The 25,992-nt window shown below is 54.0% G+C and overlaps 5 protein-coding genes across 5 annotated transcripts; 3 read left to right on the top strand and 2 right to left on the bottom strand.

Annotated features, from left to right (window-relative positions):
- The first annotated feature begins 136 nt into the window (after window positions 1-136).
- BZA05DRAFT_103323 (uncharacterized protein) lies at window positions 137-4,017 on the top strand. The gene is made up of 2 exons (XM_051478491.1): window positions 137-2,719; window positions 2,777-4,017. Exons 1-2 carry the CDS (start codon window positions 217-219, stop codon window positions 3,952-3,954), a joined length of 3,681 nt encoding a protein of 1,226 aa, XP_051343435.1. The 5' UTR covers window positions 137-216; the 3' UTR covers window positions 3,955-4,017.
- Window positions 4,018-11,056: 7,039 nt separating this feature from the next.
- BZA05DRAFT_415090 (uncharacterized protein) lies at window positions 11,057-12,565 on the bottom strand (the record flags this gene model as incomplete). The annotated part of the gene is made up of 1 exon (XM_051485290.1): window positions 11,057-12,565. The coding sequence occupies one exon, from the start codon at window positions 12,563-12,565 to the stop codon at window positions 11,057-11,059; it is 1,509 nt and encodes a 502-aa protein (XP_051343434.1).
- Window positions 12,566-13,962: 1,397 nt separating this feature from the next.
- Window positions 13,963-14,649, top strand: BZA05DRAFT_384407 (uncharacterized protein). The gene is made up of 2 exons (XM_051482319.1): window positions 13,963-14,453; window positions 14,560-14,649. The coding sequence occupies exon 1, from the start codon at window positions 14,060-14,062 to the stop codon at window positions 14,288-14,290; it is 231 nt and encodes a 76-aa protein (XP_051343433.1). The 5' UTR covers window positions 13,963-14,059; the 3' UTR covers window positions 14,291-14,453; window positions 14,560-14,649.
- Window positions 14,650-18,989: 4,340 nt separating this feature from the next.
- BZA05DRAFT_103119 (uncharacterized protein) lies at window positions 18,990-22,072 on the bottom strand. Its single transcript, XM_051478490.1, has 5 exons — window positions 21,557-22,072; window positions 21,157-21,415; window positions 20,005-21,078; window positions 19,280-19,946; window positions 18,990-19,216 (listed from the first exon to the last, which is right to left on the bottom strand). The coding sequence occupies exons 1-5, from the start codon at window positions 21,624-21,626 to the stop codon at window positions 19,079-19,081; spliced, it is 2,208 nt and encodes a 735-aa protein (XP_051343432.1). The 5' UTR covers window positions 21,627-22,072; the 3' UTR covers window positions 18,990-19,078.
- A 1,794-nt stretch (window positions 22,073-23,866) lies between these two features.
- Window positions 23,867-24,669, top strand: BZA05DRAFT_103082 (uncharacterized protein). Its single transcript, XM_051478489.1, has one exon. It carries the CDS (start codon window positions 23,910-23,912, stop codon window positions 24,483-24,485), a length of 576 nt encoding a protein of 191 aa, XP_051343431.1. The 5' UTR covers window positions 23,867-23,909; the 3' UTR covers window positions 24,486-24,669.
- The last annotated feature ends 1,323 nt before the right edge of the window (window positions 24,670-25,992 follow it).

The raw sequence follows: 25,992 nt of genomic DNA, 5'->3' as shown, positions 1-25,992 counted from the left end.
GCACGGATACATCCCGCGCGGGAGGCGTTTACTGGGCCAACCGATCGTTGGTACGTGGTCGCTTTCTTGCTCCTACGACCGTGAACTCGGTCGTTAGGGTGTCCAGGGTCCCTATAGGTTCATACCACCACGCGAAAGGTTGCGCGGCCTTCCGGTGACTATGCTGATGGTGTATCTGGACAGCGGAAGCAAATAATTTGAGCGTATCGTTACGACATGGGATCTATCCACACGCCAAATAGCAATACTTCCCTAGCGACTTCACCGGCACCGATCAACAAAATCTCACGAGGAAAGATGGCGAACAACATGCACCAGTTTGCATGTTCCCCGAACCGGAATGACCCACGGCGTATCTTCGAATTTGACGGATCTTTGTTCCTTCTAGACGGAAATGCGTCGACTCCTGTGTCGCAACCGTTAAGACCCGCTCTTCCCAGCATGGCATCTCACGCGCGATCCCCGTCGGCGCCTTACAGTACAGGTTCGCCAGGCGCAGCCGCTACTCCGGATTCGCACAACAGCTACGACTCGAGCTATCTTGACCCGCGAGGGTCTTCCTCACCTTCGGCCCATGAGATAGGGATCAGTGGCAATACGACACCTGGGTTTGAGACCTTGGAGGACCTGCCGGATCTTGGGATTAACATACCTGAGCTCGAAGATGAGCGGTTTGGTCTGCCGCCGAACTCGGCTGGTTCGAACGGATATCCACCGAGTCCTCGCCTGACGGCCTCACCTCACCCAGGTGCGGCACAGCTCTCCCCGGAGGTGACCATCTCCAGGTTCTCGGATTGTGGTAGCCCAATCATCAAAATCGAGCATTCGACACCAGACTACCATCCTAGCCCTTACGTTCAGCAACACAGTAATTCGTCCACTACCTCAGACCTAGCCGAAGGCAACGGGACGATCCGGCGCGGCGAAGATGGGAGCTGGCACGGCGGTCTGGATCCATCTACCAGAGGCAGCGAATACCTCCCGTTTTCGCTAAAAGAACAAGAGTTTGAAGCGATGAAGCAAGCCAAGAATGCTGATGTAGAGGAGTGGTTGCGGAGATCCGCCGAACAATTACCGCGCCAGCCCATCAGCGGTGGACTTGTGGCGCCAAAGGAAGGTCGGAGGCGCTCGCGAAGTGTGTCAGACTTCCGCTTAAGCCAAGCGTTCGAGGATGGCAAACCCATGGGCCAAATACAGAATGGCACCGAGACGGCTAACGCGGTTGTCATTGATGATGAAGACGACGACGATTCCTCGGTCGCGTCGGTTGATTCCACGTGGCAGGATGGATCCCTCGACGATGAACCGCCGCCAAATGTCAAAAAGGAGCTATCCCGCAAACCAGAAGATGTCGATATGGACGAGGCTGACGAAATCGATGATGAGGAACGACTACAGAGGGAACGGGAAACTGACCCCTCATTGCTGCCCAAACCCAAACAGTTCTTCTCATCGCATCCCTGGAATGACATCGCGGCACCGGTCACTCGAGGCGCTACCATGGCCCATCGAAACCAACCTGGAACTGCGAATATGGCCATCATGAAATTTCAGAGATACGCCGAAAACATCGAGACCGCCTCCAGGGTGGCAACGGCGGGAAGCAACATGACCAAAGGTCGGCGAAACAGTGCCGGAGATGCGGACAAGGTGCTTCCCGGTCCATTGAAGAGATTGAGTTTCGGCAGAGACAAGAGCAAGAATCCAGGCACTCCTACGAGGCGGCCAAGCATCTGGGGTGGCTTGAGGTCCGGCTTGAAGAGGGGTCTTAGCAATGCTGGAGATAAGGATAAGGATAAAGAGAAAGACGGGGAAAACTCCTCCTCGTCCCCCACTTCCCCCACGGATAAAAACAATGCCAAGTTGCAGTCACCTCCTGATGGGCGGAAACGGGGCCGCTCGTTCTCTTCTCTCAGTGGGCCTTCTAAAGCATTTTCGCAAGGAATTCTCGGTCCCACATTCGGTCAGCCTAGTGGTTTACAAGTCCAGACTTCCAACATTGGCAGTGCATTCGCACAGATGGCTTCGCCACTCATGGCCGCGGGAGCTGGTGCGAATAAGCCAAGTACTGCCAGTCCACCACCGCTTAGCGGTGTAATCGCCCGCGTGAGGAGGAGGCGGAGCAGGAGTGAGCTGCAACGGAAACACATCTTTGGCGTGGTCACTAGTCTAATAGGCCCGGCACTACCATCTGCTTCCACTTCAGCTTCGACACCACCGGACCAGGAAATCACACCGGGGCGGATCTCGAAGAAATTTACATTCGGCGAGGACTCACAGCAGCGGGGTGTAGAGCAAGTAAAGAAGTTCCTGTCGCCTGTCGACGCACAGAATAATCGGAACGGCGACGACGAGGATGGCACGGATGATGGCGATATCTCGCCGCAGACCGCCCGGACACCTGGTGGTACAAAGGCTGCTCTGCCGAAACACGAAATCATCCCGACGTTGGATGGATTTGCCCAGAATGTTAGGACGCTGGCGCCTGGGCTGAGTCAGAAGCTCGTCGATCGTATTGCTCATGAGCAGTGCAAGAGGTTCAAGAAGTTGGTAGATCATCGCCATAAGCATCTTGTGGCGTTGAAGGCAAATGGTCATTGTAGCAACAATGCGAAGTGTCGAAAGGTTTTTGGTGCCGTCGGCGTGGGTAGTGATGGTGTTGTTGGTGTCATTGGGCATAAACGTGGGAATAGCAACAGCTTTGATGCCGATGACCATGGTATCCATTTCCCACCTTCATTCTCCTGACAGGGCAATAGATTGACGAATTGTGCAGGCTTTGATTCCTCCGATGAGAATGACGGCGCATCACCCGGTGATGGCAACGTTGCAGCTGCGCAATTCCCACCGGGAGTGCCGACGCCTCCTGTCTCTCGTCTGCCTGCAGAGTTTGAGTGTCCTATCTGCTTCAAGACTAAAAAGTTCAACAAGCCCTCGGACTGGACCAAGCATGTGCATGAAGATGTCCAACCCTTCACTTGCACATTCCCGGAATGTACCGAGCCCAAGTCGTTCAAACGGAAAGCCGACTGGGTACGACACGAGAACGAGCGGCACAGACACCTGGAATGGTGGACTTGCAACCAACCAGACTGCAATCACACGTGCTATCGCAAAGACAACTTTGTCCAGCACCTGGTGCGAGAACACAAGATGCCGGAACCCAAAGTCAAGACGCAAAAGAAGAACAGCAAGGATGCATCTAGGTCCGAGCTTGACAGAGTGTGGCAGATTGTCGATGCGTGTCACCAGGAAACATCCGATCTCCCCACGTCGGAGAAGTGCCGCTTCTGTGGAAGTACCTGCTCAACTTGGAAGAAGCTTACGGTACACTTGGCACGTCATATGGAGGCCATCAGTCTTCCCGTCCTCGACTTGATCAAGGATGATGCCGTGGTTCCGGTGACTAGAGGACCCAGACGACACATTCCCGCCCATAATCCGGTGCCACGACAAGCAGCTCCGTCGCCGCAACGACAACAGCAACAACCGATACCGCCACCGGTATCAAGCATGGAAATCGACACATACTCGATCCCCGCTCCAGCCCCGCTGCAAGTGCCAACCTACAACCTTACACCGCCGCAACCGTCGCCGCACCAGCGCTCGAGGTCGGTACCGGCATTCGATTACATGCAGCCGGAATCAATGCAACCCACATATAGCGGCTTCCAGTACGACCAGCAGCAGCAACAGCAGCAGCAGCAGCAACAGCAGCAGCAGCAGTCACAACAGCCATACCATCATAAGTCGCCACAGCCACAACAAGTGTACTCACAACAGACCGGCTTCGACGGCGGAGGCGGCGGATACCAATACTATCCTACACAGCAGGGCTACAATGGGTTCGTACACACAACCACCCCGTTGTCACAGAGTGTTAGTCCGATGATTGGGGCCATGACGTATTATCCCGAGACAGAGATCGCGGACCAGTATATTTATCCGCGGTAGTTATGAGGAGTTAGGATTGGGAGTGAGAGTAAGTGTTGGGAGTTTTTTTCGGGCAGGATCTTCTGGGGGTTTGCGAGTTATTTCTTCTCTGCTTGGTTATATAACGTTATGATTGTGCTGCGTTTCTATGGATGGATGGGTTGGTTTCGTTTCGTGGCTGGCCAGGAGTGTTTTGGATAATGAGAATTCAATAGATAATCCATTTTACTTACATAGTACCAAGTACTTGCAGTGGGGGGGGGGGGGGGGGGGGGGGGGTCTGAACTTCTTTCCCTTATAAGAGCAAGCGGGGGATATGGATATCGATAATTCGGGCTCAACTCATTGTTTCGACCCTAGTGTTGAAGGTCTCTTTCGGATTACAACTCTGTTATCACGATATTTTTTCTCGAGGAGAGTAAACGAGAGAAAGATAACACCAGATTATTGCAGCATACGGCCTATCAAGAGTACTCTAGACCATGGCGACAAGGTAGGTACCTAATAGGTAGTGGTCGGACATTATGGATTATGGCATCGTGTCATATCTACACGACCGGCCAATTTCCAGCATGGTAGGGTATGGAGAGGTATGATATGATACGGTATGGTATGGTACGGTATGGTATGGTACGGTATGGTATGGTACGGTATGGTATGGTACGGTACGGGTATGGGATGGGATGGGATTGTACTGGTAGATATGGGATGGTATCATGTATGGTACGCGTGGCCGCTCCATTTCACGCGAGCCCCTTATTTTTTCCAAAGAATCTGGAGAAAGTGCTATGGGATGTACCATGTAGGTATTATGCGAACGTTTCGTGGGGCGAAGGAAGCAGTATGTACTCGAGTACATACACCGTGGTTAGTTACTGCGAGGCCATCGAGAGGATGTTTGTGGGCATTGGGCACTGGGAAGGCATTCGTCTTGTTTTGTCTGTCGTCCGTCACGAACTGGCGAGCTGAAGCCTCAAGCTGGGATTTTTGACTTTGCGGCCAGGCGTGGAGGATGAGGATAAGGAAGCTTCAAGCGCTTCAAATAATCTCCACCTAAACGCTCGGTCGGTGGCAACGCTGATATTCATTCCGGAAGTCGTTCATGATCATTTTCGGAACTCCCGCCCGGGTGATGTTCCGATACCTACCGTACCTCGTCAACTTTAAGGTCAATGGCAATTCCGAGCCCGAGCCCCCTCATGTCTGATGTACATACATTCATTTAAACATCGGAATCTCGGACGGACCGGAGTCATGCTCGTTTCGGGACCGGTTGGCTGACAGAAGCTTTTGCACCGGAAGGGCTGCTACATAGAAGTTGGGGAGGAAGTGGACGGAGAGGAGCCTATTCAATCTGACCAACAGACACGGGAAACTTAAAAGAGCAGAATGAGGGTGGGCAGAGGTTCAGAGAACACAGCCGCAGCACCCATACAGTAGCAAAAAGTGGGGAGCGAATGATGCCGAAGGTCTCTAGTAGGTATTACTACCGCTCGGATATAAATCCAGCAGTGCCATAGAATACAGATTTACTCTGGTATTTTTATCAATCCGTCTCCTCCCATATCAATCCATATCCTCCCATATCAATCCAAAATAACCCATATCAATCCAAAATAACCCATATCAATCCGTATCCTCCCATTTCCTCCCTTATCCTCCCATATCCTCCTTTATCCTCCCATATCCGCCTCTGCAAGATTACTTCAGTGGTAGAAGTAATCACCCTTTCAACTTCCAGCGAGGTTCACAAACTATATGGCTAGCGGACATCTTTCCAGCGAGGTTCACCGTTCATGTGATTTATTCGCCCAGATCTCGCCAGAAAGGTCCTCGAATATTTGAGCATTCCCGCCATGAGAGCAGATCCGGAACGAGTTTTTAGCGGGGCTAAAACCACACTCTCTCATCGTCGCTGAAGCATGCGTGACGACGCACTGAACAGTGAAGGCCCTACAAGGTCTCAAAAGGTAGCAACAAGATGGTCTTGTAGCTGCTATTTACAAAGGGCGATATCAAGGAGATGGAGACTATTCTCAATACACTGTGCGAGGAGGGTCTGCAATAGCTGTACTATACCTAGACGTGTACAAGAAGTTCATTACGTATTTCAAAGATTTTTCATTCAAAGTACCTGTCCCTACAGAATTGAGAAGTATCAGGCAGTGCCTACACTACGTAAAATAGCTAGGATTGCATTCGCTCACCGAAATGTTTTGCAACGCGAGGAAATTTACAGATAAAGTAGCGAACCAGCCGACTTATAACGATTGAACGAGTGATCTTTTTTATTTTGTTTTTTGTTTTATCATGCAACCCGCAAGAGTAAACGAGTGATAAAAGGAGCTCCGAGAAATCAATCACGTCATGTGTCGAGTGATCGGCAATGAGTACCACTCATCATCAACCACTCGCCGCATGCATCCCCTGGGCTCTCGCTGGGCAGCCAAGCTTTTTTTTGGGACATTTGTGTTCTCTTCCAAGTTCCAGTGAAGCACTTCTCCATCGCAGCCGCGTTGACGCAAGATTACAGCCTCGCGCGGAACACGTGTTTGACTGCCCGCCAGAGTGGTGCATACGAGCTCACTCGGCGTGATGTCAGAGACCTCGAATCGTCGGGCTGTTTCGGCCCCAGACCCCAGATCCGTTGGCAGTGCATATCAGACGAAATTCAGGTCGCGAGCAAGCTTGTTCTTACCGGCTCATGACGTACGAACGACCCATACAAATATATGCATCTCGAAAACCATTCGCTGCCCACCGCCCCGCAAACAAGTGATGCCGTGGTTCGAAACAATCGTGTCTTTGTGGGGTTCTCGTTACTCCACCTCCACCTCCACGATGCAGGGGGGGGGCGGGGGCTTCCAGGCTCACCTCACCGGTGGTGTATAGGTTGGTAGGTAGGTAGATTCCCGGACTAACTAGGGCAAATACGTCCCTTGACGTATATATAACGCGTGATAGACTTCGGACAACGTAGACATCTCGAAGTCTGGCCACGAGTCAACTGTCATGCGGTGGTTCAAAACAAGAAATTTTGCTTAGAGGTTTTTCCAGATCCACTGGACGATGCTGTCGTTAACAAGCCTCGGACTGACACAAACGTGTCCTTTGACACATAACGCTCGATAACTCTAGATACCTGCCATGCCGTCATTGACGGGGGGTTGTATGGCAGCCCGGTTCTTGCTTGCTCGCTAGCGGCAATCCCGAGCCGGACGAACTTTTGTTTGTTTGTACTTGTGGGGAGAAGGGGAGACGGCACATTAACGTTTCGTACGTACTGTGCCAACACTCTCGCCGAGGCCGTCAATCGTACAACGCCACACCATCGGCGTTTCCTGAGCTGCTTTGCCTGGTCGTGCTGTCGTGGTACTGTGAGGGGATTCGTACTGCGCACACTGTGAAGATTATAGTGCACCGACTTCAATTCCTACGATGATGGTAGGAAGTTTCGATCGGCGTGGTGGTAGAGGGAGGTTGTTTGTCCGGGGGTTCGAAGTGAAGTGAATAAGCACATAGTAGTTAATGGGCAATCGGGCAATCGGCGTAGGCAACTGTACAGGATGACTGCCACTGTAGAACTACTGCATGTAATGTGCACAGTTCTCAATGCACGGTGCACAGTAACTAGCCCCTGCTGCAGGTTTTGCCTTGCGTACATACGTCTCCTTCGGAAACGGTAGTGTTGCAGTATGTATGAGCACGAGCAATCCCGGAAATTGTGCTCAGCACGCCAGTCAGCAGTGCAGTACTTACGCCTTTCAACAGACCCCATCGTCTGGGTTCCGTGGCTAGTGGCTGAGGAGTACGTACAGAGATGAAGCACATATCCACGCAGGGGGTCTGTTTCCGTGCCAGTAGCATGGTCGAACCATACGGACCATACAGTCCGTCCAGGGGAGTGAGTGCGCACCACCAGCTGGGAAAGTCCGATCAGTCCCCTCAACCGATTGAAACGGCCAGAACGCTAGCTCTGACGACGTCCCCGTGGAGTCCGGTTGGAGCCCCTATCAACACGGCGGGATGGCCGAGTGAGGATGTGTGCAAATGTGCGGCGCCACCCAATCGCGGCAACAATGACCACAACGGTCGCCCCCGTGATGTCGCTCTGCATCTAGGAAACCCCCAGATATAAATGATGTCGGACTGAAGGGATAGCAGTGAACCTTAATCGGATGTCCGGTCTTGCAGTGAACCCTGGCGTTGTTCCTCTCATGGCTAGAGGAGTATTCCTAATCCTGCACTGGCGTGCGCAATAGTGCGGATGGCCGGCTACTCTATATATTAGGTAGATAGACAGTCTGTTCCAATCCCGGCCCCACCCTTTGGCTGGTTACATACCCGAACGGGCCAATTCAAGGCTGGCAACGACACAATATACCCTAGCTTCCTAGCTTCCCGGAGCCTTGCGGCTTGAACCTATCAACTTCCGCACCACCAGCAACGTCTTAGATCTTCCCAACCGATGGAGTGGCGTATATAAATGGAACCATCATTGCCTACCGACCGACCGATTACCGCATCCGTCTCCCAACAGCCTCGTTAATACCTAGTAAGGTCTGATGCCCATTGCCCACCCATCCCCCCAATCCGCAAACACAGCAACCCTTCCCATCCCCATCCCCCCCTCCATCCCAATCCACATATCCACCAGCCCACCCCCCAATCCGCATCTATAGCAGCCCTCCCCATCCCCCATCCCCACCCCATCCCCCCGCCAATCCACATATCCACCAGCCCTCCCCCCTCCACGACTGGAGGTCCAATCGGTAGCTTTACTACCGTACTCTACCGTACCGTACCATACTCTAGCATGTACATAGGATCCAGCCACGGGTTCGTCGGTTATCAGCTACTATCCAGCTCATCCCATGCAGTCGGCAACCTCCCTTCCCCAACCGATCCGACAATCCATGGCACCCACGGACCAGCGATCCCTTCACACCGTGAGCGGCATCAGGTATGTAGCCAGGTAGCAGCTTCGCATGTGCAGCCAACAGCGTTGAAGCCTCACCCCACCATACCACACCACACCACAGCCTCGCCGCCGGTACGGAGCCAATACTCCCCCCCCCCCTCCCCCCCGTCCCTCCACTTTTATACCCACTCGTACACCAATACTACTAGTACTGACACCCCCCCCCATCCCATCCTGTTGGGTGGGCGTGGGGAAGGGAGGAAGGGACGGAGCGAGCGAGCGAGCGAGTGCACGTGCGCCGGTGATATCTGGTGCGAATGAGATTGCTACTCTAGTCCGCCCAATATTCAGGTTCCACACATATCTGTGTACCTGGTACCACCCACGCATCCACCCAGCCACGCACGCTATGACGGATATCGCTGGTACCTAGATGTATACCGGTAGATAGATGGATGGATGGATACCTGATAGACGGGTCAGTGGGCGGATAGATGGATAGATAGATGTGATGTGCATATGTATTATAAAATGCATACCGTAGGTGGGACATCCACGGATGTCTCGTACCTACAATGTACCGCGTGTAACCTCACATCTCGAGAGGTGGGTCGCCGGGATGAGCTCCGTCGACGTGCACACTGCCCATCCCCACCCCCCTCCACACCCCTTGTATGTAGCATATGTACAAAAGACGTCTCTTCACGCTTATTACTACCTCAGTATTAGTACCCCCCTAACTCCCCTGACTCCCCTGACACGCTCACGCTCATTACTCTAACTGCCAGAGTAGCTATTGCAGTGTGCGCATTCGAGTAGCGTGCGTCTGCATTGCCGTACATACAGGATACAGGAAACCTCCGTACTACCAGTCTAACTACCACCAACTGTACTCGTCAGCCAATCAATCCGCCCCGACTCCAGTCTCCGAACAGATTCACCGCACCGCACACTGTACGGTGCGCACCTTCGTTCGAACGTGAATGACTCCTTCCCAAAGGCCACAGCTATCCCTTTGTCGATAGTATAATCTTGGCCGGCCGTCCACGAATGGGCCTCGCGGCGCAAGCTCTCTCGGCCCCGGCCGTTGACGTACGGTAGCTAGTGTGGAGTAGGTACGTCACATGTTTGGTGTTTGGTGCGCACATTAATGTGCCCACGATGTGCCCACTGCCCTCATAATGTGCGGATGGAAAATTGGTTTGTATGTAATTCGAGACAGGACAGGACAGAATTCCATTGCCAGTACGGAAAAAATAAGCAGAAACCCCTCCCACCGTCCCACCGTCCCATGAATTCCCCCCTTCACACGAGTCCCCCGCCCCGTCCACCCGCAAAATAGTCCCAATGACTCCCCTTATGATAGTCCCAATATCCCATAATACCCAATATCCCCAACATCCCCCCTCCATCCAAGATACCATTGGATCAGCAATCCCTGTGTTCCCCTCTCGTTCCCATATCCCTTTTACCCCCACAAAGAAAAGAAAAAACTCCTCCAAATCCCAACTTGAAAGAATATGCAAAAAACCACCAGCTGAAAAAGAAGAAAAAAGCATTAAATCGCGAAAATAGAAGCAGCAAACAGAGATGTTCGGCCGTTAAATCGAATCAAAAACTCAAAACCCAAGCAATACGGATGACAAGAGAATAATGTAAAAAAAAACGAGAAAAAATCATTCCAGCAACCCCCTTCCCCCCATCCCCCATCCCCCCTCCCCACTGTCCGTCCATCCGTGTTGTAGTTACCGTCGAGCCGTGATCATGATCGTAAAATAAAACAAAATAGTTGACAAATGAAATGGACGCCTCGGTTCCGTGAGTTTCGTAGCCGTAACTACCATGTATCCCAAATATGGGCGTGACAAAGGAAAAGAAAAGTGAGGGTGGAAAAGAAAAAAGTGTAAATCCTGTAACTTCGCTCGATCATGATATCCGCCTGCCAGCCATCTGGGCCGGTTTGCCCTTTCCGCTGTCTGTCGTGACTTTCAAGCCCCTTGTTGAAATCCCTCGTGTCCGTTCGTCCTTCGTTCCTCGTCCCTGCTGGAATGAATCGCCCGCCCAACCGTCGTCGTCTAATTGTGTTGTCCGGTCCTTCCTGACGTTGGGGGCCCTGTAACTAAGCGGCATCGTGTCCACCAGCCTATCCCATCCCATCCCCGCCAATCCACCCGAACCTCATGGCATGCAAAGTTTCCCTTCCTAACAACTTCCCATCACCGCGTCCTTGCCGACCTTTCCAAGCGTGTAGGCGCCATCGGACCCGCGGACGACGATCCTCTCCCTAACGGCCCAATCGATCAGGCCCTGATCGGGAGTCCAGCACCCAGGGTTGACGTTCTCGGTCGTGGCGGCAGCGTTCTCGTAGTGGCGACCGACGTGCTCCATTCTGTCGTCCCAGCTTCCGGGACCCACGAACCGCTTCGCGCAGAAGCCGCAAAGGCTGCTCAGCGGAAGCTCCCGCTTGACGTTGCAGCAGCGATCCTGGATGACTGGGATCTCCTTGGTGACGAACTCGTTCATCTGCGGAGACGCCTGGTTTCGCGTGATGTCGTTGGTCGTTTTGTGCTGACTGTCGGGCCCGTGCATCCGCTTCAGATGCTGGCCGAAGAGATCCTTCCGGTTGAAGGTGGAGGGCATCTTTTTGCTGCTTCGGTCGCCGCAGGGCACCATATCGCAGATCCACACTTTGTCCTGAATGTGCTGCGACGAGACGTGACGCTTCCACTCGTTCTTGGTGGCGAAGTCCTTTCTGCAGCCCGCAAAGTAAAACACACAATGGAAAGGACGTCTTTCCCGGCCCTTGTTGTTGTCGTCGCCGCCAAGGTCTGTACGGCGGCCGGTTCTTCGCTGGCGGTGAGGCTCGCCAGGAGTCTTCCGTCGCTTGTTGCTTGCAGCGGGCCCGGTGAGAAGCATGCCAGGAATGTGTCGGCTTCTGCGCGCCTGCATCTCCTCGAAATCGTTTTCCGGGCTCCTCTTTCGCTTGATGCTCGCAAGAAGCCCGGCCGAAGGCAAGCCGTCATGAGGGTATCGGCTATTGCGCGACTGAGACTCCCCGTAACCACCGTACGTTGGAGGCGCTTGTTGCACTTCCATTAGCGCCGGCGGCATCCGCCCCTCGCCGTCCTGCCAAGAACAGAGCTCGCCATAGGTCGGTGTAGGAGAGTAGGTCGACTGCTGCTCGTAGCCATCCTCGTCCCCGCTTGTCGCGCCAGCGCAGTAGCGGTTGACCTGGGCAGGTCCGACGAAACCCTGAGGGCACCCGTGGGCGCTCTGGTCCGCGCCGGACTGGGCCGATCTCGGGCGGTGTAGGCTTGGTGAATTTTGCTTGCCGGGGCTCTCGTGGTACGTTGAGAATTCGGTTGGGGCCGTGTACGGCGTACCCGTGGTGCACGTGAAGATGCTCTCGCTGATGATACTCTCAGTGTCAGGGTGTTGTTGCTGAATGCCGTCGCTGGCTGCGTAGCTCCGAGCGGCGTGACCACCCCCACGGGAACGATTCATGTGCGCCGGGGAGAGATGAGCGCCATCTTGCACGGGGTTCCACGGGCCATTTTGGTCCCACCTGGTGGGCCCAAATTGATTTCTGGCAGTATCCAGGACCAGGTCATCGTAGGTTTGACGCGACGTTGTGAACAAAGGAGAGGTCGGGAAGCGACTGGGACGAGAACCAGAGCCGAGGAGTGGCGACAAGGTTGCAGTCGAGGTCATGATGGGGTATTGATAGGTCAACGGTGATATCTGGGGAGATTCCGAATATCTCTGGCCTTCTGCGGGCATGCGCTGATGGGGAGATGAAGTAGCCATGATTTTTATCTACGAGCGTTCGAATGTTAGTGAGACGGACTTCACAATCCAGCGTCAATGGGAGGGGAGGAGATGATAAGATTAAGACATTGTGGGCACGTCCGCCCTGGGCTGCGGGGGCTATAGGTTACTGCGTGGGGCGGACTGAGACCGGACAACAGGACTGTGTGTGCATCTACGTAACATATTCCCCAAAGGGGCATACTCATGCAATGGTGCGCAAGGTAGAGTATGGTGAGAGTAGAGTACACACACGATATCAAGTAAATCACTGACCGGCACACAGTCTGCAGCAGCTCGCAGCCCATATCCCGTAGCCAAATGGCATAATAAAAACACAGAACAACGAAAACAGGAAACAGAGAGAGAGAGGATAATCATACAAGATGGGACGATTATGAGCCTCGTCGACGTGGTTAGTGCAAAGCTCCAAAGGCTTTGTTTTGAGCGTGAGGTGGTGTTGGAAAACAAAAAGGATCGGAGGCAGATCCACTGAGACCGAAGAGCAGGCTGCTGGGTGAATGGGTAGTCTTCAACAAACTACCGTTGGGTGGAGAGTTTTTTTGGCTGGGGAATTCTGGAGATATTCCCGGTAACACGACCGATGACAAGGCTGTAGGAGGATAGGCTGCTGTCGATACACACACACGCGGTTAGCTCTCTGGCTCTGCTCTACTCTACTCTGCTCTGCTCGAGTTCGCAAGCATCGAGAAAAGATGGCGAAGAACAACAGCGCCAACCAACCAACCAGCCGGGCACTTACGAAACACGATTCGACGGGGCCAGATGAGCGAGGGGAGACGAAGTACTATTCGTGCAAGAAAGAAGGAGTCGACTTCGAGAAGCGGCAGCGAGGAGTACTTCAGGCCCTTTCGATATGGGGGAGTTCGTAAATCGACTGAGCTAGCTAGCTTCTGCGCGCCGGAGGATCGGCGACTGTGCGCGTGGGGACTTGGGTGTGCAGCGGTAAGGAGGGGAGGGTGTACGGACAGCGGCGACTGCTGGGGCTGGGGGGGGGTCTGGGGATATATCGAAGGACGCAGAACGGAACAGGCAGGGTGTACAGAAAGAAAAAGTAAGTAGTAGTAGTAGTAGTAGTAGTAGTAGTTAGATGCTTGAGTTCACGATTCAAAAGAACAGGGAGCTGCTATTTCAGTGGGGTTGCAAACTCGAAAGATGTGCGGCTAGGTAGAGGGCCATGTCCTCTTGCGATGCCGTATCGTGTCCAGGGCCAAAAGTGAGCACAGTGTGTCTGCGCACTCAACACTGCCTCAATGCTCTGGCTAGTCCACATACACACACACACACACACACACACACACACCTGTAGACACCATCACCACCACCACCAATGACCGAAACTCCACAGCAATCATATTGAACCATCTTTGTACCAAAATGTGCCCTCTCCCGCGCTATGCTCTCGGCTCTTTTTTTTTTTTGCTTTTCTGCTTTTCTGAGGCTCTCAATATCAGCCACTGCTCCAGCACGACAGCACACACAAGGAGGAGGATCCCGGTAGTACATTCGCACAACTTCAGTCCCAGGGCAACAATCTCATCGCTGCCCCCACCCTTGGGACGGAGAACGTCCACGAAGCAGCAGTATCGGCAGAGCCCTGTGCTGTAGAGCCCGTGTTGCCATCATCACCGAGGGTGCAGAGCCGCATGGTGATCATCCGTCGGCCTACATCGATCCATCTGCTCCACCGCACTAGGGAGGTACTTGCTTGGGTACATGACGGTGGGCGCCGCGTCCGATACGCACCACAGGCTCTGGTTTCCACGATGATGTACGCCTGCAGCACATTCATTGGGTGGGTACTCTAGCTCTCCCAGGAACCAAAAAGCTGATCAAGACCTCGAGCATGTCTCGACTGGCATTATGCCAGGAGGTAGGGACTCACAGCTGCAGTTGGTATGTACAGTTACATACTCCGTGAATCGGGAAGCCAATGGATGCGCAGCAGTAGCTCAAGACCGAATTCGATGATGATTCAAGGGAGCTACGCAGCTGCGTACCATCGGATGGTGCTGGAGGGTGAAGGCACACGAAACGTCGAAACCCTGCCAGCTGCAGCACCAGAACCCCGAAAGCCTCGATTTTCTGGGCTCATATTCGTCCAGGGCTCATTAAACAGCCAACCGAACCTCGACTGAACTCAATCCACACAGTGATTGATTGAGGTACTGTTGAAAAAAATTACTACAGACCAAGTAGTTACGTCAACTTCAATCTCCGCCGGGAGAATTGCCGGCGCCGATTCCACGACACGACACATCAACAGCCGCGAATCCGACGACTGTTCGCACAGGATCCGTGGGAGCTCAGAGAGACAACTTCGTCGAGGGTCGGACCGGAGCACTGGAAACGGTGTCAGTTCGGTCAGTCCTGCCGAAAACATTCAACATTCCAGACTGCGCACGATTTGCCAATGCAGGGTGCAGCTGCTGCCTAGAGGACGGTACATAAGTGAGTACAATGTACGGTGCTCATGCGAGTCAAGGCGGGTGTTGACTCTTGAGACGATAGAATCCCTTGAATTCGAAACATGCGGCTAACTCTGGGGCAGAGAGCACTGTCGGATTCGGGGTCAACATGCGCAAACGTCCCATCAATCATCTCGCTGTCACCCTATTGAATGCGTAGATCTTCACGATGTAGTACATACATATAGATTGTGGCAACTGATTGGTTGAAGCGTGGTGTGCATATCGAGCCAAGACGACAGCACGCAAACACCCAATGTTCGACGATGGCGGGGCAGTGCAACCTTCCGTGGTTACAAGTGCAAATACAAGTTTTCCGCACGAGAGAGGAGCGCGAGAGCAGGAAAGAGAGAGTGTGAGAGGGAGAGGGAGTCCCAGCCACAGAGAGGCTGCATGTGTGTGTATGTGTGTATGTGTGTATGTGTGTATGTGTGTATGTGTGTGTGTGTGAAGATGTAGAGTAACTAGAACAGATCAGAGTGGAGTAGGGACTTGCTTACAGTGGCTTCTTTGGGATGTGCTTTTGAATGCATCGACAGCTCATTCGCCTGATCGGCTGACCGAGAGGTGTTGTAGAATGTTCCTTGAACCTTCCTTTGGGTCTTTCCGACGAAGGTAGCCTGAATTCGAACGTGTCCGGCGGGATCTCTGAAGAATTCGTGTCTACATCCTCCCCCCTGCGTGGTTACGTCTGGAGACTGGACGTCCGGTGGGATGAGAGTTGACGTTGACGCCGGGCTCGTCGACCTCACCTTGCACAACCTACCACCCTGACACTGTCGTCGCCGCATCACACCTCCGCCTGCAAAATAATACTTCCATCCAAACCAAGGGAGAAAAACAAGAAATCCTCACACGAAACGCATCACCTCCCATCCCCTCCCATCCCACCAGCCAGCTCTCCTCCTCCTTTGTCAACAGTAGAACCCAAATAAATTAAAGTACCAAAAAAACAAGAGAGAGAGAGAAAACTCTGCAGGCGAGCAGCCAACGAAACAGCCAGAAGTATCCTCTTCTCATCGCCTCGCTTCTCCGTAGAGCTGTAGAGCATTAGAGTAGAATGAAGAGTCCCTAGCTGTCGCAATTGGGGTAATCCGTTCCGCACAAGCACACACAATTCGCACAGTTCGGCAGTTTCTCGCGCTGTGCTGCGCTGCGTCCCCCCTCCACCCCTTCACCCCCCTCCACCACCACTACCACTACCACTACCACTACCCCTCCCCCCCCCATGGGGAAACATTGTTGTGTTGTAAATCCGCCCGCATCGGCAGGCCGAAAGTGAGCCCGGATGAACAGCCACTTGGTCGTCGTCCTCTCTGTACTGTTCTGTTCCTGTCTGTTCCGGTGTTCCGGGAGAGAGAACGTTTGCTCTGTAGGTTAAGTAGAGTATGGTACCTGGTTACCAGCCACACACACTCACTCACAACACAAGGTAGGCCACTGGGCGACTGAGCCAGCCAGCGGCCAGCCCCAGACTCCGGACTCCAGAATCCCCCACCTTTCGCAAGCAAGCAAAAAAATTATTCTTCAGCACAACTTGATGACGCTCACTCAATCACCGCCCACCGCCCACTGCCCACTATACAACCTGCCAGCCGACCAGCCGGCCAGCGAAGCCAGCTGGCATAATCACCAGCACCACCACCGGCCGGCCGGCCGGCTCCCAAAACGACCATACTACCCCCCCCCCCCCCCTCCCCACCCCCGATTTCCACCACACCCACGGGCCTTATTAACGAATATCAACGATTATCAATGACAAAGTCAACAGCAAACGCCGTATTCTCCACCGGTAATCCACGTTTATCCTCGGGTTCCTCAGGTGTCTGTCACGGCCACGGCCACGGCGACGGTCAGCGACGCAATGCACATGTAGTGGAGCGGGAGGCTGTTTCTGGTTGCTGGTTGCTGGTTGCTGGCAGGTACGCACTCTACATACTCTATGTAACAGCAGACCGATATACATCACAGACGACAGACGGCAGGCACACGGACAGATGGACACACAGACGACGGACAGATGGACACACAGACGACGGACAGATGGACACACAGACGACGGACAGATAGACCGACAGTGCAGTCAGCGCACGCACGCATGCACGCAGTCAGCGCAGAATCGATAACTACCACACCGCCGCACATCACAGCATCGCAAGCTCAGTCCGCCTAACTGCGCGTTGTCAATCTCTGCACGCGCGAGCAGCGCATGCAGATGGGCAGGTATGTAGGTAGGCAGACTCGCGGGCACCCAGGCGAGCGGGAAATCGGGCGGGCACGCTGGTGGAAACGTTGGCGGGCGGCGGCGCTGGCGGCGGCTGCGGGATCTTGTCACTCGGCGAGACGAGACGAGACGAGATGGGGCGAGACCGGGACGAGACCGGGACGCGCCCAGTCCCGCCACACCACGCCGAGCCCCGCCGAGCCCCACTAGTTCATCTCGTTGTACGGGAGCGCGGAAAGAGAAAAAAAAAGCAGAAGAAAAAGAAAAGAAAGAAAGAAAAAGAACGTAAGAAAGAAAGAGGAAAAAAACACACCCTTTCTCGAGCCTCTCCCCCGAATCGTACCGTAGAGCCCTTTCGCCAGCGTGTCGAAAATAATACCCACGAGTCCACGACGGCCCGCCTCCTAGTGGTCCCTCCGTGGCCCCCGGTGGCCGCCCGCCCTCCCTCCCTCCCAGCACCACGGTCCCGTCATCGATCGCCTACATACATACCAACTGGCATACTTGCATACATGAATTGGGTGTCTGTAAGCACCTATGTAACTGTGTAGAAAAATGTAATACGTATCGTATATGTATCCTGTCGAGCCTTGTATGTAAGTCGTAACAAGCCATAGGCAGCCTGACGATACTCGCTGGCCGAGTAACCACATCCCAAGTACCATAAGTACAATGCAAGTACCATACATACGGTGTGTAGATACATACATACGTTGTGAAGATACATACGTCCGGAGCCCCGTCTCACCCTCCCCCCTCACCCGCCAGAGCCTACTGACCGCCGCACAATGGCCACGACAACCCGCACACAGACAGACAGACACAGCACACAGACATAGCACGCAGACACCGCACCGCTCGAGAAACATCAAATCTGCGAGTGCTCAGTGCGAGGCGTGAGCTCCATTCCGTGATGGCCACATGTAAAAATTCGAAAATAAATTAAACCGCTGTTGATGAATAGCGCGCTACAATGTGCACAGTGCTCGAGCAAGTACTCTACTTGAACATACTGTGCAAGGCTGCGATATTCTCCGCGTCATACCAAGCCATAGTACAAGGCTGAGACGCCAGCGCGCGGTAAGGCTGCGCCTAGCGCCACATTGAAATATTTTTTCAGGTAGATACATCAACCATCACCCGTCGCGCACCAGATCTCGAGAAAAAATTTCGAGTCAAGGAAATCAATCAAGAGAGGCGCATCATAACACATCATTCGTTCATCCACCGCTCATCGATGACATCCACTCAAATCCCAGTAACCCAACTATCCTCACTACCCCCTCCAGTTCCCCCATCCATTCCATGCTAAATCGCCCGCAGATACAATTCCAAAAACAAAACAAAAAGACAAAAATCCACCTTCCCAAACAAAGTGAAGCCCTCAAAAACAGGTAGGTAACTGCAAAAGGAGATCGGCAAACATATATGCGTGTAAGTATCAGCGCCCCATATACAGTGATTGACGGACCAGCCCAAGACATATCTTCGCAACAGACATCAAACATATTAAGACAAATAGACATTCGTCGTACACAAGTGCAGAACAGAAAGAAAAAAAGTATACCACCCCCATTCAACGGTCATCGATTCATAAAGAAAGAAATAATCCCCAAATAACCTCCCAACACCTTCAACTCCCAAAAACTCATGCTCGCAAGGAAACTGCATCTTGTCGCACTGGCGTTGTCTCTGCTACAACCGTTATAGGGCTCGGTCGAGCACAGCGTCAAGTATTTGCTGCTTGCATCCCGAACATCGCTGATGCTCGCATCCCAGACAGCTCGGGTGCAAGTCCACCAAGAAAGGGTGCGGCACGTTCCGTGATCGTACGCATTGGCACTGCTAACATGTCAGCGTCTTACTCCGGAGGGGAAGCCAACTCGCGTGAGGGAAATGACTTACGCAATACCACGCCAACTTTTTGCTGTGTGCGCCCGTGTTGTCGATATGCGAACTCGACTGGGTCGCATGCATCGTCGGCTCTTCTTGATCCGGGTGGTTGCCCACCCACGAGTGGATGATCGAGGCATGGGCGAGCTGGTGCAAGGGAGAATCCGGTGGTTCGGGCGAGTCGTCATCCTCCGAGTCTGAAACACTCGGGCAATCGATGGCATCTTCGTCCTGGTATACGTAGTTCCGGATGCTCATCCCGTTCTCAAAGTGGCTTCCGAGGTGGTCAAACCTCTCGTCCCATCCAGTGAGTCCCAGGTTCTTAAGACGGATTGTCCTCCCTTGTTTCCCGGCATCGTTGACGCAGAAGCCGCACCAGAAGATGTGGTGGTCGCTGCCGCCAATATACGACTTCTCCGACCAAGCTTTGATCTCCACCTCGGTCTTGATGTTGTGCAGACTGGATTTCAGGTGGTTGATGAAGTTCTCCTTCCGGAAATGCATGGCCGAGCACACGTCCTCAGGTCCGTAAGGAGGCACGGGATGGCTGCACTTCCAACTCTCCAGCCTATGATGCTGGCTGTTTTCGTGCCGCTTCCAATCGTTCTTGGATCCAAACTGCTTGAGGCAGAATCGAGCCGTGCACCCATACGGTCTGGTGTGACGCTTGCGGTGCTTTCTGGAGAAGCATTAGTTACGATTCCAACTCTCATCGCAATGTCGCCGAAGGAGCCTACCTCAACTCGCAGTTCCTAGCAAACGTGCTCTTGCAACCTGGATGTCCACAGCGGAACGCCTTCTCAGGTGGTCCACTTAGGACGGCGCGAACAGCAGCGACCGGGGGGTTGGCAGGCGGCCGATTGACCGGTTGTGGTTGTGGAAGATGCTGATATGGGGCGCATGAAGGATGAGGCGTAGATGGTCCCGGTGTTGCCCGGAAGTCCTGGGCAACGGTAGGTCCGATTCCTGGGGGGGCTTCCCTTGGTGGAGAGGCAACCGTCTCCGGAGGAGAAATCATGCTACCCGAGGTATCCGGTCCGGATCCTCTTCCATTATTATTATTCCTCCCTGGGATCCCGTTCTTTTGTCCACCATCCCCACTGGGTAGGCCGAAATAAGGAGGATCCTCCGTTTGGCTCTGTCGGACGAACCGACCGAGTGTCTCACTGTTATTGACAGGCCATTCCTCCAAAGCCTTGGGATTCAATGGTGATATCACATTCTGCTGCTGGTATTTTGATGGGATATCCACACCGCCAACATGCTGATATACATGGACATGTTGTTGTTGCTGCTCAACAATTCTCGCATCCTCGGCTGCAAGTACGTCGTACTGTGCCTGGAGTACGTCGAACTGGGATCTCATCTCCATTATCCGGACCTGGATTTCCGCCATGCATTTCCTTCGGGCAATGGTATCCTCCTCGCGCTCATATGGAATGACCGGTGTCCATTGCCGGTTATGTTCCTGTTGGGTTGGGGACATGGGCTCCTGGTTGTGCACACCCGGAGACATTGGCAATACGTTCATTAAAGGTCCTGGGGCAGGCGGGCTAGTGATTTCCATGTCTGACCGGTCCATATCCATAGCGCTATCCGAGCTTTCCTCTTCCGATGGTCCATAATACGCTGGTCTTGGACGGTGGAGATTGCCGTTGTCGACTCTCGTTATCACCCACTGTAATTTTTTCGATTTCCGGGAGAACGAAACCGACTTGCGACTACGGACAGAGGTATTGGTCTCCGATGCTGACCCTCGGTCCGTCCCCACATCCTCAGGATTGACTTCAACTCGGCATTCCGATTCGGCCCTTTATACACAAACCGGAAGGTCTCAAATCAGTCGCCCGTCCCGGAAAACGAGGTAAAAGTAAAACATGAAGACTTACTGCTTAAGGAAATTATTCATGCTCGTAGGTTCATTGGTGCCATGAAGCTTCTTCAAGTGATTTCGGAAGTTATCGAGTCTGAAATATATCTTGTTCCGATCGCGACAATGATCGTAGATGCAGTTAAATCCTGTCGCTGGTCCCTTGGTGCCCTTATGAACCGAGTTCTCATGGCGCTTGAGGTCATTAGGAGACGTAAAGCCGGAATTCGCTCGCTCACATCCCTTTTCCTTGCATTTGAACGGTTTGGTGTGCTTTGCTTGATGTTTTCTTTAGCGAGCAGCGAAGACATTCGGATGAATTAGCCTGACATCCCAAAGAAAAGAGAGGAAACTCCACGAAAAACAGGGCAATAGATGTGTCCATCCTTGAGAGGAAGGGTGGGGGGACTTGTGCATACCGTAGGAGGGAGTCGCAAGTAAAACTTTCTTTACAGGTATCGCAGATAATCTTCGGGCCTCCAGTGACATAGGCTCTTTTTTCCCCACTCACGGGAGCGGCTTTCTCGGGTTCGGGTGTATTGTTATTCAATACCCCCTGAATCCCCGCCGTATTAACACCGGGAGGTCCCATTGGAGATGTAGGAGGTGCATAACGTCCATTGGATTCAAAATTCGCGGTAGCATTTCTACTGGAAGAACACCAAACGTCATGGTCGCCTCCTGTGCGCTGAAGCTTCTGCGGCGGACCTTCGTCATTCAAAAGATTGCTGAGGGACATGTGGTTTGGGCGGTTCGGAGTACGTTGGCGAAGGGATGCTGATGGCATTCCAGTCTGACGAGGAGACCCCGAAGCTACTCCGGTGGAAGCAGCCATGATGCTGATGATGCTGATGATGAGGAGGATGAGGTTTTGAGCTTCGCACCAAGAGAATCAGAGGCAGTCCTCTTTAATCTCGTGGAAGTCCGCAGCGATGGATCCCGATAGCCTTGCTTTGCGAACCAAGCCACCGACACAACCCGCCGGCTGCTGTGAACAATTTCGGAGACCGGCTGACGAAAATGCAAGAAAGCGACAGCCGTGAATTCTGCGGCGGAAGTGAAGATGTTGTTTGGACCGTGCCTGGATTCCGGGAGGCCACTGGACTGAGCGCGGGTAACCGGACGGTGGTTGGTGTGTAGTCGTTCGCAAGCAAGAAGGTGGCAGAAAACCGCTCGCTCTTGTCTACGCACGGGCAACTTTTTTCCCCGCCCCTCTCTCCACAAGCCGTCGCGACCTATTTGAGTGGGAGCTGACCAGTATGCACACCAGACACAAGGCTTTCCCGAGTTGGGCCGACGCAGAAAAAGGGTGTCCTGGAATCGGGGCTCCCGTTGGCTGGCGTTGGAATAGCGATGTGACACGACGGATGGGGTTGTCACGTCACCCGGTCAGCCTCGACGAATTCGTAGCGGATTCTCTTGCTGCCTCAACAGGGCGGTTCCGGTTCGTCTCGTTCGCGCCGCGCTGAAACGGTTTTCCGGACAGCGATGACAACCTGCGCGGGATGGGGGGGAGGGGGGAGCGACGGAGGAGGGTGGGGTGGCGATGGGTTCGGGTGGGTTCCAAGAGGGAGCAGCGAATGCGCGGAGGCCAATCAAACAAACAGGAGCGGAGGTGTTCAGGATGAGCGCACGGAGCGCATTCGTGATGCGAGGGGGGGAGGGGAGGGGGAGGGGGGAACAATCGGAGCTGGGAATACCAGGCTCTTGGGTAAGTTGCACTGCAGAGCGGAGCGGTGTGTAGTGGTGGCCTTCTTTCGTCCGGGACGGGCAGTGAGAGCGGAGGGATGCGTTGGACATGAACACACGGAAGGCGCGAGAGGAAGGAATGAATGGAAAGCACAAGCGCGGAGCAACACGAAAGCTGAGTGGGTTTAGTCGACACGGGGCGGGTGATAGGAGAATGGGGGGAAGAGGGGTTGAGGACGGGGGGGTGGGAGGGTGGGATGGGAGGGGGAATGGGGGGGGGGGGGGTTGTGTGAATAGCTAGAGATAGGCGATCGAGGGCGGTTGCTGAGATCGATAATTTGGGGCGAGCGCTTTTGGTGGGGGGGCAGAAATGAGGCAGCAAACAGGGGGCCGATTCCGAGAAGGCAGAAGTTAGGTCGCACTTGCGGTGCGGGCTGCATCGTTCTGTGCACTTTCCGGCAAATCTTGTCTGGCGTCCATCTCCATGCGACGGACGGCGGCCAGCGTGCTGGCTACACAACTGGCGGACCACCACCACCACCTCCACCACCTCCACCACCTCCACCACCTCCACCACCTCCACCACCTCCACCACCTCCACCACCTCCACCTCCAGCAGCACCACCTAACCAACACCACTGCTCTACCACCACCAGCGCGCTCGAGGCCACTATGGCCACCAATAATTAACTTTGGTGCACTCTACGCGCAACGACAAACCACCGCCGCTCACTGGCTACCGTTGCCCCGACAGCTCCCCTCGCGCAGATATAGCGAGAAGCGCATGGGGGGGGGGGGGACTTTATCCATGGGCCTAGAGAACGGCAGGTACTACTAGCACCCTTACTCTAGGCGTCCACTATCTACGACCCCATGGCCGGCCAGGGCCTGGCCGAGAAGATCTTTGTACTCTGATCTGATTTTTTATTTCGATTTATTTATTTATTTTCGTCAGTTTTCTCGACCTGCCTATTCTTCCGTGGCCGCCGTCCAGCAGAACAGTTGAACAGGTCGGGCAGGGTGGGGGGGGCAGGTCACACAGCCGGCCAACTTCCCTTGCAACATCTTGCAGCCCTCAAGATTATGCGCCGGATGGGGCTTAGCCGAGCCCGTGGTTCTTTCCCAACAGCGCCAGAGCTAAGCATGGTGGTGGTGGTGGTGGTGGAAGTGGAGGTGGTGGTCGTGATGGTGGTGGTGGTGCTGCTGCTACTGGGGCACAGCACAAGAGGCGCTCCGCAACGACAAAAAAACAACTTCGGACGAGCGACGCCTGCCAGGGATCACGGTCAAAGCACCACGCAAAAACACCTATCAGAGGAGGTTAGTGGCTGGTTGGCTGACTGCCAAAAGCAAAAGCGGCTCGCACATGTCTTTGTCTCGCTCGTCGCTCGTCGCTCGCTGTCGCCACGTACAGAACAACCCTATCCGACATACCGTACCGTACCAGCTGATTCACCCGCCTGCCCTCCGCTCCCGTTCCCGCTCCCGAAACGCCATGGCGAGACGTTAGGCCGTGTTCGTTCCGTTCCCCTTCTCTCTCCAACACGCATCGAAGTGTACATACATGGAAATCGCGGGAGCGAAAGAAAGAAGAAGAAAAAAAAACAGGAGAGAGAGAGAGAGAGAGAGAGAGAGAGAGAGAGAGAGAGAGATACATAGAGCTCCGGGAGGAGGCAGTGAACGATCTGCCGCTCGACTGCGGTCTCCTCGCACGAAAAGGTTGCCTACTGCTGCTGCTGCTGCTCCGCTAAAGCGGAGTAGGTAACGATTGGAGATGTGCCTGGCAACAAGCAGCTAGAGCAGAGCAGAACATACCGTAGCTGCCTGCGGGCGTGCGTGCGTGGATGGATGCCTTCGCGTTGTTCGCCAGGCAGTGCATTGGCAAACAGTAGGGTTTCATCTCATGGATGTACTATGATACGACTGTACATGACTTGGGCTAATCTCGACGCATGATCGCGGGCAATCACCACTGCAAATGACCATCACCACCACTCTGGATCTGTTTATCTGCATCAGCCTGCGGAATGCGACGTACCTACTTTCCTTGCGTAGAGTGGGTGCACTTGTTTATCCTCTCCTTTTTCTTCTTTTCTTTTTGCTTTTGTCCATGGTTTCCCAGCTGATAGCATTTGCCATGCCGGCATCTAATAGGTTCTCACTCGAACTTGAGATTCTCTCAGGGGTCTATGGTCGGAAACCTCAATACAACCGCAGTGGCCAGTGTGGACGGGCGGGCTTGACCTCTCTCAGTCGCAAGCTAGAGGCTTGGATTAATCAAGCCCGTGGCGATCGTCGTTGGATGTCGGATGCTCGCGCGGGTGCTTACGGTTTGGAGGGGGCGGGGGAAGGATGTGTACCTAGGTATGTCTTATTTTTTTGCGGTATCCGCGCAAACGTTCCGAGCTGATGGAGTACCTTCAGCCGGCGGAGATAGGATGTATGTATCGATCCCGCGGCCACTCGTATCCATCCATCCATCTCGTCACATAAAATGCTCGGTCGGTTCGCCAGGCAGCTGGCAAACACCGATGCCCTTCGCCAGCAATCGCAGCATGCCGCAAGATGTGATATGCGTTGGGGCCCGCCCCACTAGTTGACAGAGTACCGTACAGCTGCAGCCGGTGTTCGGGGAGGGGGGCAGGTACTTAGTGTACGAAGGTACGTAGGTACTCTATGTATGCGAAACCCATCGTGGGCCCACCGTCTTGACTTCCCGCCTTTATTGCTGTCTGTCCTGTCCTGTCTGCCCGTCCGACCATCCGACCGGCCATCCGACCGGCCATCCGACCGTCTGTCCGCGCCCGTGGGCGAACGCACCGTATGTACGTAATCGTCCAGCGAGCAATGAGGATCCCGGGTGCCATGCCACAGAGAGCAGACTCACAGAGAGCACTGCAGGAGGGAGGAAGGTAGGGAGCGAAGGAGCGAAAAGGAAGGAAGCCGGCGTCTGTGGAATGTCATTCCCGCAGCTTCCTCTCTCCCCTCCCTAAAGGTTGCGAATCGTCCTACGGCACTTAGCTGTGATCTGCTGTGTTTTCCATGTGTGATGTGTGTGTGTGCGATGTATGTACAAACGAACATGGGGCGGCGGCTTTGGAATTCGGAACCGCGCGAGGGAATGCATCCAGCATCCAGCATCCAGCAGCAGCAGCAGCAGCAGCAA

The sequence above is a fragment of the Tricharina praecox genome (assembly GCF_024521635.1).
Source record: "Tricharina praecox strain CBS 144465 chromosome Unknown BZA05scaffold_2, whole genome shotgun sequence".
NCBI lineage: Eukaryota > Fungi > Ascomycota > Pezizomycetes > Pezizales > Pyronemataceae > Tricharina > Tricharina praecox.
This window is presented reverse-complemented; position numbering and strand designations above follow the sequence as displayed.

Excerpts from the sequence above, each read along its gene's own strand:
- BZA05DRAFT_103082 (XM_051478489.1), top strand. The coding sequence starts at position 23,910 with ATGCGCCGGATGGGGCTTAGCCGAGCCCGTGGTTCTTTCCCAACAGCG.
- BZA05DRAFT_103323 (XM_051478491.1), top strand. The coding sequence starts at position 217 with ATGGGATCTATCCACACGCCAAATAGCAATACTTCCCTAGCGACTTCA. Across the intron at positions 2,720-2,776 it reads CTTTGATGCCGATGACCATG|GCTTTGATTCCTCCGATGAG; the intron begins GTATCCATTTCC and ends CGAATTGTGCAG.
- BZA05DRAFT_384407 (XM_051482319.1), top strand. The coding sequence starts at position 14,060 with ATGTGCCCTCTCCCGCGCTATGCTCTCGGCTCTTTTTTTTTTTTGCTT.
- BZA05DRAFT_103119 (XM_051478490.1), bottom strand. The coding sequence starts at position 21,626 with ATGTCACTGGAGGCCCGAAGATTATCTGCGATACCTGTAAAGAAAGTT. Across the intron at positions 21,416-21,556 it reads ACTTGCGACTCCCTCCTACG|CAAAGCACACCAAACCGTTC; the intron begins GTATGCACAAGT and ends GAAAACATCAAG. Across the intron at positions 21,079-21,156 it reads ATGAATAATTTCCTTAAGCA|GGCCGAATCGGAATGCCGAG; the intron begins GTAAGTCTTCAT and ends TTGTGTATAAAG.